Source organism: Musa acuminata, chromosome BXJ2-4 (genome assembly GCF_036884655.1).
Source record: "Musa acuminata AAA Group cultivar baxijiao chromosome BXJ2-4, Cavendish_Baxijiao_AAA, whole genome shotgun sequence".
In the NCBI taxonomy this organism is placed as follows: Eukaryota; Viridiplantae; Streptophyta; class Magnoliopsida; order Zingiberales; family Musaceae; genus Musa; species Musa acuminata.
In genome coordinates, this window is record NC_088341.1 from 1,467,479 (window position 1) to 1,479,698 (window position 12,220).

General features: G+C 41.3%; 2 protein-coding genes across 2 annotated transcripts; both read right to left on the reverse strand.

Moving 5' to 3' along the window:
- Positions 1 to 4,541: 4,541 nt before the first annotated feature.
- LOC135609301 (uncharacterized) lies at positions 4,542 to 4,922 on the reverse strand. The gene has a single exon (XM_065102407.1). It carries the CDS (start codon positions 4,920 to 4,922, stop codon positions 4,542 to 4,544), a length of 381 nt encoding a protein of 126 aa, XP_064958479.1.
- A 919-nt stretch (positions 4,923 to 5,841) lies between these two features.
- Positions 5,842 to 11,297, reverse strand: LOC135608877 (probable galacturonosyltransferase 4). Its single transcript, XM_065101927.1, has 10 exons — positions 11,064 to 11,297; positions 10,892 to 10,926; positions 10,757 to 10,798; positions 10,552 to 10,666; positions 10,154 to 10,359; positions 9,101 to 9,318; positions 8,333 to 8,690; positions 7,645 to 8,220; positions 6,877 to 7,188; positions 5,842 to 5,975 (listed from the first exon to the last, which is right to left on the reverse strand). Exons 1-9 carry the CDS (start codon positions 11,146 to 11,148, stop codon positions 6,913 to 6,915), a joined length of 1,911 nt encoding a protein of 636 aa, XP_064957999.1. The 5' UTR covers positions 11,149 to 11,297; the 3' UTR covers positions 5,842 to 5,975; positions 6,877 to 6,912.
- Between the last annotated feature and the right edge of the window lie 923 nt (positions 11,298 to 12,220).

The window sequence follows — 12,220 nt, forward strand, 5'->3', positions numbered from 1 at the left end:
AGGAGTTGGATTGGCCGAGAGGCGTGGTTCGGGCATTGGACTGGCCGAGATGTGACTCAAGCGTTGGACTGACTGAGATGTGACTCAAGAATTAGACTGACCGTAAGGTGTGGCTCGAGCATTGGATTGGTCGAGATGTGACTTGGGAATTAGACTGGCCGTGAGGTGTGGCTTGGGCATTAGACTAATCGAGATGTGATTCGGGCGTTGGACTAGCCGTGAGGCATGACTCGGGTGTCAGGTTGGCCGAGATGTGACTCGAGAATTAGATTGGTCGTGAGGCGTAGCTCAGGTGTTGGATTGGTCGAGATGTAACTCAAACATTGGACTGGCCAAGATGTGACTAGGGAATTAGACTAGTCATGATGTGACTCGGGAATTAGAGAGATCACGATGTGACTCGGGAATTAGACTGGTCACGAGGCGTGGCTTGGGCGTTGGATTGTCCAAGATGTGACTTGGGCATTAGACTAGCCGCAATGTGACTCAGGAATTAGATTAGCCACGAGGCATGGCTCGGGCGTTGGACTAGCCGAGATATGACTCAAGCATTAGACTGACCGCAAGGCATGGCTCGGGCGTTAGATCGGCAGAGATGTGACTCAGGAATTAGATTAGCCGTGAGGCGTGGCTCGGGCGTTAGACTGGCCGAGATGTGACTCGGGAATTAGACTAGCCGAGATGTGACTTGGGCATTAGATTGGTCGTGATGTGACTCGGGAATTAGATTGGCCGCGAGATGTGGCTCGGCATTAGACTAGCCAAGATGTGACTTGGGCATTAGACTGGCCACGAGGTGTGGATCAAGCATTGGATTGGTCGAGATGCACTATTGGGGGCACTTTTTGGCCGAGGTGCACAACTCGGGCACTGTTTGGTCGAGATGCACTATTGAGGCATTCTTTGGTCGAGGTGCATCACACAGGCACTATTTGGCCGACGTGCACAACTCATGCATTGTTTGGCCGAGATGCACCATTGATGCATTATTTGGCCAAGGTACACCATTGATGCACTGTTTGACCGAGGTGCATAACTTGAGCACTGTTTAGCTGAGGTGCACCATTGAGGCACTGTTTGGCCGAGGTGCACAATTTGGGTACTGTTTGGCTGAGGTGCATCATTTGGGCACTATTTGGTCGAGGTGGACAACTCAGACACTGTTTGGTCGAGGTGCACCATTGGCGGCACTGTTTGGCCGAGGTGGACAACTCGGGCACATTTTGGCCGAAGTGCACAACTCGGGCACTATTTGGCTGAGATGCACCATTGGGGGCACTATTTGGCCGAGGTGCACCATTGAGGCACTGTTTAGCCAAGGTGCATAATTCGGGTACTCTTTGGCCACGGTGCACCATTGAGGCACTGTTTGGCCGAGGTACACCATTGAGGCATTCTTTGGCCAAGGTGCATCACTCGGCACTATTTGGCCAAGGTGCACAACTCGTGCATTATTTGGCTGAGGTACATCGTTGAGACATTGTTTGGCCAAGGTGCACAACTCAGGCACTGTTTGGCCGAGGTGCACAACTCGGGCACTGTTTGCCCAAGGTGCACCATTAGGGGCACTATTTGCCCGAGGTGTACAACTCTGGCATTGTTTGGTTAAGGTGCACCATTTAGGCACTGTTTGGCCAAGGTGCACAACTCGAGCATTGTTTGGCCAAGGTGCACCGTTGAGGCATTGTTTGGCTGATGTGCACAACTTGGGCACTGTTTGGTCGAGGTGCACCGTTGAGGTACTATTTGGCTGAGGTGCACTATTGAGGCACTTTTTGGCCAAGGTGTACCATTGAGGCTGAGCAACTACTATGTCCATGGCAGCCGAACCAACTGGGGTGAGTTTTAACTATGGCGGGAAAATTTCTATCCTAGATTTTCTGACTTTGGCGGAGGGTTAATTTGGGAGCGGCAGGTCAAGCCGATCGAGCCTTCTTCTTAGCTTGCTCGAGGTCAGCCCTCGGGATGGTTTCGCATGGGGCTTCTTGTGCTCTTCGTGCTTTCCCGCTTCTAATGTCTTAGCAGCATCAACATACTGGTTTGCACATTGGAGCATCTCGGGGATGGTTATCGTTGGTCGCTCGACTAGCGACTAGAAGAATCTAGATGGTCGTTGGCCCATCAAGAAATCTCATTGTGTTTTCGGTTGAGGCCGAGGAGCATGGTTGTAGACGGCTTCGACCACATGCTGGCGAGGAAGTTATGCTTGAACTCCTTTTGGACCTTATCAAGGCGTCGATTGACTGAGCATAGCTGAGCCCGGAAAGAGTCCGCCAAATTGGATGACAACGTGTCGAGCTTAGGTGTGCTCGGGTAGGATCGTCCGAGGTCTGGAGCATTGTTCTCGGATGTCGGCCTTGGATTCCCTGATAGCTCTTTAGGCAATGGGGTAACGCCCGTCGCGGCAAGTTACTGAGTGACCGACAATGGCGTAGGGATAGGAGCCGATGGATCTCGTTGCGGCAATTGAGGTAATGTTGACTACTGAGCAAGCTGAGGAACAAAGTGGATGATGATCTGCATTATTCTTGCCAGGGCATGAACTTGAAGCGTGTGGCTAAAGAACGCCTTGGCAGAGACGAGAAGTTGTCCCATGGTGGCCCCGGGGGGTGACTTCTTGGGGTCAATAAATAGTCGCCAATAGCAGCTCGGGGTTACAGTGGGGGCATTTTCTTCTAAGCTCGTAGGAGGTGGGAGTTGTCCTCCGAATTCGAAGGTTGAGTGCATTGAGAGTGGCTCCTCTCCAAGGCATTCGCTTAGATTGCTTGGCTGGGGATGATCTTGCGACATCGGATCCTTTTTCTAACGCCAAAATATTGGTGAACTGTTATACCGTGGTTGAGATGTCAGCATGACTCAGTCCAATCCCGAAGCGCAAGGTCGCCCACGCGGATGCTAGGGTCACATCGATGTTGGGTCAGGTTAGGTCCAAGCGTCGTCTCCTGAGTGCGGTTCTCTCTCGATGGGTTGTTGTTGCTTCGTTATCGAATCCTACACAAAGGTCGAGGTTGGGAAGGGAATTTCCCGACTCGACCTCTCCAAAGTTCAAGTCAACTTTTGGTGAAATAAGATAGAGTTGAGTGTTCGAAGTCCCTCTCCTCCTGATTAAGGAGGATTAGCTTTTATACCTGTGAGGATGAGTTAGTCGTATAGGGTAAATTAACTATGGTCGGCTTCTCGGGCGGCCGACTTTAGTTTCTGTACAAGCATCGACCGACTTGCACGGATCGACATCGCGTGGTGCCCCCTCGAGCTTTCTGAGACAACTGCACCGTGATGATGTCATTCGTACGGAGGGGGCGGCAAGCAGCTGCCCGCTACGTGTGTGTGCTGCACGCCACATCGTACTTGAGGTTCCACATGTGTCTGCTTGCTTGAGTCCACGTGAGCGATGCCAAAATATGTCTCATCATATATATATATATATATATATATATATATATATATATATATATATATATATATATATATATATATATATATATATATATATATATATATATATATATATATATATATATATATAGTACAAAGCAACTAGAATAACACGAAACAAGATTTAAATAGAAAATAATAGAAGAGAAAGGAATATACAGAGGGAGTAAGGCATAAGCCACGAGATGAAGACAAAAAACGACATTTTGGAGACCTCCAACAAAAAATTTTGACACACATTTACACCACAATTTTGAATCAGAAGAAAGCTCTATTAGTATCGTGAGATTCATGTACCTATTTAAGTTTTCTGTTAATGGAAATCAAGTTGCCGAAGAAGCTCTGTTGATGACAGTATTGGGTTTTAAAGAAAGAAAAGGAGATATACAAAGTATGTAAATTAAAATCGGTCTAAAAGTCATATGTTTCGATTTCGATTCCTAGAAATTAAAATCAGATTTGACTTTAAACCTACCATGCATGAGAAAAAAGAGAGTAAAATAAATAAATTTCGTGGTATGATAAATAATATTTTAAACTTAATCGTAAAGTCTATTGACTTTGAAGAATCTTGATGAAGTAATTTATTTTTTTTGAATCAATCGATGGATCAAATTCAGAGTCGATTTATAGGACAAGCAGACAAACTTAAAATGAGTTTATGTACGTGAATAATATATATAATTTTTTTGTATTTTCAAAAGACTAGTTTTGGGCGACATATTAGTGTCTTACTCTTAACATTTAAATCGTTTTTATCAGCAAATCTAATCGACGAGGTTTTAACCCTCAACTCTACCTAATTAATGTTGTGTGTAAAAATTTGCAAGACAAAAAGGATGCGAACCCTCAACTCAGCACCACTCGAGTATCCTATCCTATCCTATCCTATCCTATCATCACGTTAATTATTTTGGGTTGATTTTGTAGGTGCAAATTTCAATGCTTACTTATTATTGCAATCAAAGTAGTCGTACAAAATTTATTAGCATATATACATGAGAAAGACATCGTTTCATAGCAAATCATCCTTTTTTACTTACGCCATTAATGGTAAGACCTTATTTCTCGTAGACAGGATATACATCATCAACATATCTATTCCCTCAGCCACCGCAACCGCCACCACAGCCACCGCAACCGCCACCACAGCCACCGCCACTGCCACCACAGCCACCGCCATCGCTATTGATATTACTGACGAGGGCATCAGCAACGACGAAACCAGCGACGGTCCCTACCGCAGCACCGACCGCGACGTTGGCTGCGGTACTGCTGCTGTGGCTTGTCGTCGCCGCAGTAGCATAGTTTTGGCCGCCCCCGCCGTAGTACACAACGTTCTTCCTTGGTTTGGGCTTCTTCTTGCTGTCGCCGCAGTTGAAGATAACTACAACAGCCATACACACCATGAAGAGGATTCCGGTGAGATGGAACATGGAAGAGTTCCCGTCGTCAGCGGTAACCGCCACACCTACAACCCTAGCCATGTTCTTCTGGTTTGGACTGATTGCTGTACCAAAAACAAGTATATATATATATATATATATATATATATATATATATATATATATATATATATATATATATATATATATATATATATATATATATATATATATATATATATATATATATATATGTTATGTTATGTTATCTGTAATGTGAAAAAAAATTTATATCAAGATTGAAATCAAATAAAATTATATCTAATAATATTATTATGCGTACCTTATTACTGTTCAGCAGGTGTAACTAGATCCTTCGTCTATCTTCCTATCCTTTCGTAGGACCACTTAGATTGATGATTAGGGAGAAGGGTTGAGAGAGATTGTAGTCCTGTCTATTTATATACGATAGTAGAGGGTCTAGAATAAATTATTCGGAGAGTTCCTAATATATTTATAATATCTATAATCATAATCAGAATATAATCATATCTATAATATATCTTACCTAATTAAATAGGACCATATATAGTTAACAATAACAATGGGATGAGGATGGCACATCGTCTACGATGGGCACATTGGATATCGACTGCCTCCGGGAGGCATTCCTGCAATAAGGCAGAGCATCGGATGTCTTCCTGCATGCTGCATCTGAATCCTCTCTCTCTCTCTCTCTCTCTCTACATATTTATTTACTATATATATATATATATGTATTTACAGGTAATAACACTCGAATCCATCATATCCCTTCTCAATATCCTCTGTATGAACAGCCAGGAAGAGAAAACAAAGAATCATCGGCCTGTATGTATCAATTTCATTTCCTCCACAAGTCTCCTTTATCGTCCTCTTCCCTCCATCAATAAGATTTTAACAAGTCTACTCTTCCTTTCAAATCACTAAGAAATTAAACACAGAAAAGAAAAGTTTATTCTCTGTTCCACTCGACATCCACTTCAACTGTGGTGGTTTCCACGTTCAAAAAGGATGAAAAGGAAATCCATCGCTACTCTGAATCCGTCACAGAATCATCTGAGACTTGCCCTGATAATTTATCTGGTGCAGAAACCATCTGTTGCGCCAATACTTCTGCATCAAAAATAAATCTGATTTCGACACTTTTTTGTGCAGCATAAATGTGCAGAAGTTAACTAATCTCATTCTGATTTGATGACAAAGAGTTGTTAGCAAGGCATATAATTCATACTTTTGGATAACAGTATGCAGCTTGTCACCTATGGTTGTTGTCACAAGTCTTCATCACACTTGTATATAGTACAAAGCAACTATGAATCATACGAAACAAGATTCAAATAGAAAATAATATAAGAGAAAAAGGAATATATAGAGGGAGTATGGCATAAGCCACCAGATGAAGACAAAAAACGACATTTTGGAGATTTATGTACCTATTTATGTTTTCTGTTAATGGAAATCAGAAGAAAGCTCTATTAGTATCGTGAGATTTATGTACCTATTTATGTTTTCTGTTAATGGAAATCAAGTTGCCGAAGAAGCTCTGTTGATGACAGTACTGGGTTTTAAAGAAAGAAAAGGAGATATATAAAGCATGTAAATTGATTCTCCAATCACTAAGACTCTTTTATTAGCACTCTTTGGAAAATGATTCCTACACTTGAACTAACTATAAGTTGATCACTATAATTTTCTTTTCTTATTTTGAAGGAAAAGAAGTCACCCACCAAACAAGAAGCACTACATTTGCATGTTGTCGGTGAAGAGAAACCAACCTATGATGGTAGTTCAATTTGTAGCAAAAAGTATGAAAGAAGCACATCCAAGTGCATGCAACATAAACCAAATTCTAACTCTCATTAATGTAGAAGCATATATGCAGTCATCGTAAAGGAAAAAAGAAAAACAAGAACTGCAGCCCCAGCCAGCTTTGCTAAACTAGAGCACCAAGAATCAAATTAAAGAAAAAGGTAGAACAAGACCATCAAACATAATATCTAAAGATAAGCTGAACCTGTATTAGACGGGATATGAAGACACCATTTGGTTCTTAAGGATTGATGCTGCAGTCTCTCAAATAAACTTGGTCGTAGTTCACATATTTAGACCAGTAGTTGTGGTACTTGGCCATCCCTATTTCAAGCCAAGGCTTCATGTTTCCATTGTAGTGTATTGCAGCTGCTCCTTCGATATCTTGCTGGTTCACATTTGGGTTGTATCCCAAACCCAACACATGCCAAGAGCGATCGAGGGGGTAAGTGCGCTTCCAAAATGTTATTAAACCTGGTGGAAGAGTGCCCAACTTCCATAAGAGTCTGTCTTCATTCTGTGGACGGTACAACCAAAGTTGCAGGAAACAAAAAAATGGTGAGATCAAACCATCTCACAGAACTTCTGGATATTGATGAGACATAAATGTCAATGTAAATCTAGTGAAAAGGTTAAGTTTCTCATGAAACATTATGCTCACTTGAGGTAACAATGTCTTTTAAACTTCTTCTATATGCAGATGTGATACAACGTCAAACTAAATCAAGTGAAAAATTGAGCTTCACTTGGAACAAAATATTACTTTTTCACTGGTCAAGAATTTTCTAAGTAATGCTGCACAAGTATCAAATAAAAAGTAGTAATAACGCCACATACAAAATTGTCGTGCAAAAATTGAACAATATATATCAGAGATCAAATATTGATTATGAACAAGATCTGTGATCAGTAGTTATAAGTCAAACATACAAGGCATCGAGAAGAAAACATGAGACTAGGATTTGTATCTTACCAGTGTCTGCCAATGGTGATAGATATCAGTGATGTTCTGCTTCCTCCACTCATCCAAATCGAAGACATTCATCCCAAATGCCCAGCCACAGGCATGAGGGTCGAAATTTTCAGCAATAAGGGGATTTGAGAAGTTGAGATACCTATCGAACCTATGGAAACTTTCACCACACGTTTCAACTGCACCATTAACCTTTTCCTTAAGATCAATTGTCCAAAGTGAGGTAAGGTCCTTCTGCACGACAACATCATCGTCTAAAAATACTACTTTGCTGAGTTTTGGTAAGATCTCAGGTAGATAGAATCGCAGATGATTTAGGATAGACAGGTACTTTGGGTTTCGGAACTTCAAGTTCCCATCAGACTTGGCATGGTGCAACCTGAAGTAGAAATCTATCATAGATTGAGATCCAAGCTGCTTTAGAACCGGGCTATAGCTTGAGTTCAGCCATGTAAACTCCTCAACATTCTGAACCTGAATTGCTGCATTCCCCGGCGGATTAGCCAAAAACCACATCTTCATTGCTGCATAGTTGAGTCTATCGGTAACAACATGGAATACATGGTTCTTGGGGTTCTGCATGTGTTAAAAAAAAGAAAGAGAGGAAGATTTGTTGTAATATGCATTAAAGCAAAATTGAAGTCAAAGTCAACACAAAAACCAAAGGTCAAGGCAATCAGAAGCTGACCTTAGCATGAAACACCGTAGAATTCACAACCACTGCAGTTGCTAACACATTATCCGAGAACAGTGCATAGTGATAGAGTTTAGGATCTTCAAGCCTTTCTTGGTGTTGGAATTGCTGTTGGCTCGAGTCAAGTAAATAGTACTGTGTGGTAAGATGCAAAGAAAGACAATGGAGACCTCTGGGAAGGGTTTTTGCAGCAACTTGTGTCAGGAACAACTCTTGTTTCTTCTGAACACGCACTTGTTCCTCTGCAGACTGATAAGAAGCTCGGAGCTTTTCAACTACCACAGAGCAGTCTTCTTGAATTTTCTTGCCTTTCAACAATGTTTGTTCCATTGCCTTCAGTTTCTCACGGGCACTGAATTAGTAAACACTGGGATAAAAAACAGTTCACTACAAACTGAACTGATCCATAATAATGCTAATATCTATAAAACATCAATTATATCAGTTTGCCTCTGTGGTGTTAGGATTTCTTTTTCTTTTTCTTATTTTTGCTGTCTATTAGTTTTCCATGTTTTGGAATTGTAGGTTGAAGATGACGTAAACGAATATCCCTCGTGATGACGATGCAGCAATGACAAGCACAGTGGACGAGCATTTATTCAGTTTTTGTTTCTGAAGTTTTTGAAAATAGAAGTATGACAATGTTTTAATAAAACAGATAACATAAATGGAGTAATAAAATATGTTTCATGTCACCCTTTAGATTTTAGCAACAAATAGAAAACACAGACTTTACCAAATTTGCAAGATAAGAGATCTTACTTCTTTGGCAATTCTGAGTCCAAGGTTGCATCACCAAGTGTGCGCTCAGTATCCCTCATCTGTACTCGAAGGTCCCTGATGAATTCTGGGTAGGTTTTAGAAGATGGAAGACTAAGAAAGACCTTTGCTCTTATCAGCTGGTCCCTAAATTGCCGAATTTTTGCATCAGGCATATCACCTGAATCAATATTCGAACCTTTTTCTGGCTTCTGATGGTCCTTTTCAGAATGAAGAATAAGCAAGTAGTCAGAGATGATCATCAGCTTTGTATCAAGTTAAAAACAAATTTACTAATAACCAATGTCTTGCAGTAAATGTATCCACAGCATTTTTATTGCAAGCTTCTTTACCTAAAGCAAAAGCATACGATTGCAGAACAATTAGGAAATCTACTTAACATTCTTGGTTGTGTAAAACAAACTAAAGTCATCAAATATAGGGCACATATATGAACAATGGGAGGAAAGAAATTTCTTGACCATGAACACTCACTAAGCCCTTCACTGATCCATCCATGAAAGCTCCAACACTTCCTGGTCTCCAAAAAAATAAAAAGAAGTAATCATGAAGGGTCGTAATTGGTTTCTTCCCCCATGATATACAGGATATAAGAGAAATGAACTGAACTTGAATGGTCGTATGGAACTCGACCTAAAGAAAATGAAGCTCCATGACAAGAGAAATTTAAGCAAAAATAAGAGGCTATTCCCAGTCATTTGTTCAACATATGCTTAATTTCAATTATAATGCCTTAAAGATCAACAAACCTTCTAACACATGGCATATCTTACCAAGAGAACTAATCAAAGACATTTGTGGAATGTATGAACCATAATGTAATCAATTTTATACTCCACTATCTTCTATATCACTGGCCTTAAGGAGGATGAGTGGTTTTCAGTTAATTTTTCCTGCGCATGGTGTATATTGTTTCTTCCTGAGAAACGAAATATGAGATTTTGGCCTTTTAATCGAAAGTAAAAGAAGAAAGACAAAATGTATAATCCACAGATAAACCTCACTTGAGCATCCATAATTCACATCCCTTTTTACCTGCTCTCCAGACTCGGTTGCAAATGTACTCTTCTTGAATGCTGTCGCCTTGTTCTCTCGTCCCATTTCTGGCTTCTGGAGGCCATCATCTTTGCTTTCACTTTTAGTCACTTGCTGAATCACAGTCTTTGTCTGCAAATTAGTTCCCTCTGAGTCTTCTGATAATACTCGGCTCTTATGTTGACCAGACTGGCCCAAAGGCATTTCTATCACCAACCAAATAGCAAATAGATATCCAGATCAAAATATGAAGACTGACCTCCCGAATGCACTAACTATTGGAAGCACAAAAATCAGCAGTTCGATAAACGACAACGTGAAATCAATTAAGTGAATCTATAGCATAGGAGACGATAAGAAACTACGATTGAAATGGAGCAAAGAGAAGTGGTTGGTACCTGTTGTCGTTGATGCATCCACTCCATTACTGGATTTAGCTGAGACATGATCTGAATTACTGGAGTTTTCAGGGTAAACGGCCCAAGTTGGTTCTTTGACAGCATCATCAGACTCCTGTGACGAAATTAATGCACCAAAAGTTGAAAGAGAAATCAAGAAATTATGAATCCAAAAGATAGATGTAGAAGAGATATCGAAAGTAACCTGGGAAAGCGCATTGAGTGTCTCGACATCATTCCTTGAACTCTAGAGAAAAGGAAGAACACGAAAGCATCGATTCATAAAAGAGTACATATACGAAGCCAAATCTGATGATACAGTGGCAAACGAGTGACTTACCAGGATGGGAATCTCGTCGCCGAAATGGCTATTGGCTACCAAATACGTAGAGAAAAAGAAAAGAGGAGGAATCAGTGTGGAAATAAAGAACTTTTTTTTTTCTTGGAAATGACTATTAAAAGGGGACAAAGAACGTTTCTTTTTCACATTGCTTGCTTCAACGAGGCATTACCGACGAAACCAGGCGTGATGGCGAGAACGATAGGCGCAACAACAGTGACGCAGAGCAGGAACAAAACCGGCTTCCTTCTCGCCATGTCTCCTCCCCTTTCAGCACAAATGGTTCATTCCTCCTCCACTTCTGGCTGACGAGAACCACTTCCTAGGAGTAACAAATGCCCCAAAAATCCGATCTTTGGATCGAGAAATCGAGTTCCTTCTTCTCCACCGGACACAGACTAATCAAGTTTTAGGGAAGCAAAGCGTCGTTTGAAACAAGAGGTTGGGACGAGGGACGGGTTCTGCGGAGTCCGACGATGACGTGGATGACTGGCGAGGGCGGCGCGGGACATGGATCGGTCGCCACGTACACCTATTAAAATGAGTCTTCTGTCTTAGCTGGTATTATTTTGGTATTTAGTTAATGACCCAACTCGCGCTCACAGTTGCATTCACCGCCTGCGGCCTGCGTCTTAATACGTCAAGGTCGTTTTAACTCGAAGGCTGGCTGAATCACACCTGAACCGATCGACGGGTGTCCTTAGCGCAATTCGTACATCCTGGCAGAGCCCACGTCACTCCTGATATGTCTCACGACTTGCGATCCAAATCCACGTGGGTCCTCTTTGCTCCTTTTGCTAATGGGGAAACTGACTCGATAGACTTTTACTTTTGCATCATCAGATTTGATGAACAATTTCATAGCCCAATTAATGATCGCACATAATCATTTTTAATATTTATCACAATCTCAATGTAATGATCATTTATTGTATTATAAAAAGTGTCTCCCAGATGCATATCTTTACCGAGGAATACTAATTTAAATATCATGTGGCCCTCATGTAATTTTTTTTATTTCTGAATCAAATTCATAATCTTCCGACACATCAATCTAAAATAAATCTATGACTGGAGTTCTAAACCAGCTTTATATGTTCATAACAAATTTCAATCACTAAAATAAGTTTAATGAAGACTTGTATCTCCGGAGAACTGTGCTTGATGTAACTCGCTGCAAGCATGGGAATCATTTTGTCGATAACGAGTTTAATGCCAAATATACGATTAATCCACGTGCACAGATGGCAAGCATCGGCGGCGCACATCCGCGTACGTGAGATCTACCGACTCCACGAGGGGTGTAAGCATGCTTCAGCATCTCACGTG

Excerpts from the sequence above, each read along its gene's own strand:
- LOC135609301 (XM_065102407.1), bottom strand. The coding sequence starts at position 4,922 with ATGGCTAGGGTTGTAGGTGTGGCGGTTACCGCTGACGACGGGAACTCT.
- LOC135608877 (XM_065101927.1), bottom strand. The coding sequence starts at position 11,148 with ATGGCGAGAAGGAAGCCGGTTTTGTTCCTGCTCTGCGTCACTGTTGTT. Across the intron at positions 10,667-10,756 it reads CACTCAATGCGCTTTCCCAG|GAGTCTGATGATGCTGTCAA; the intron begins GTTACTTTCGAT and ends ATTTCGTCACAG. Across the intron at positions 8,691-9,100 it reads GACTCAGAATTGCCAAAGAA|TGCCCGTGAGAAACTGAAGG; the intron begins GTAAGATCTCTT and ends TTACTAATTCAG.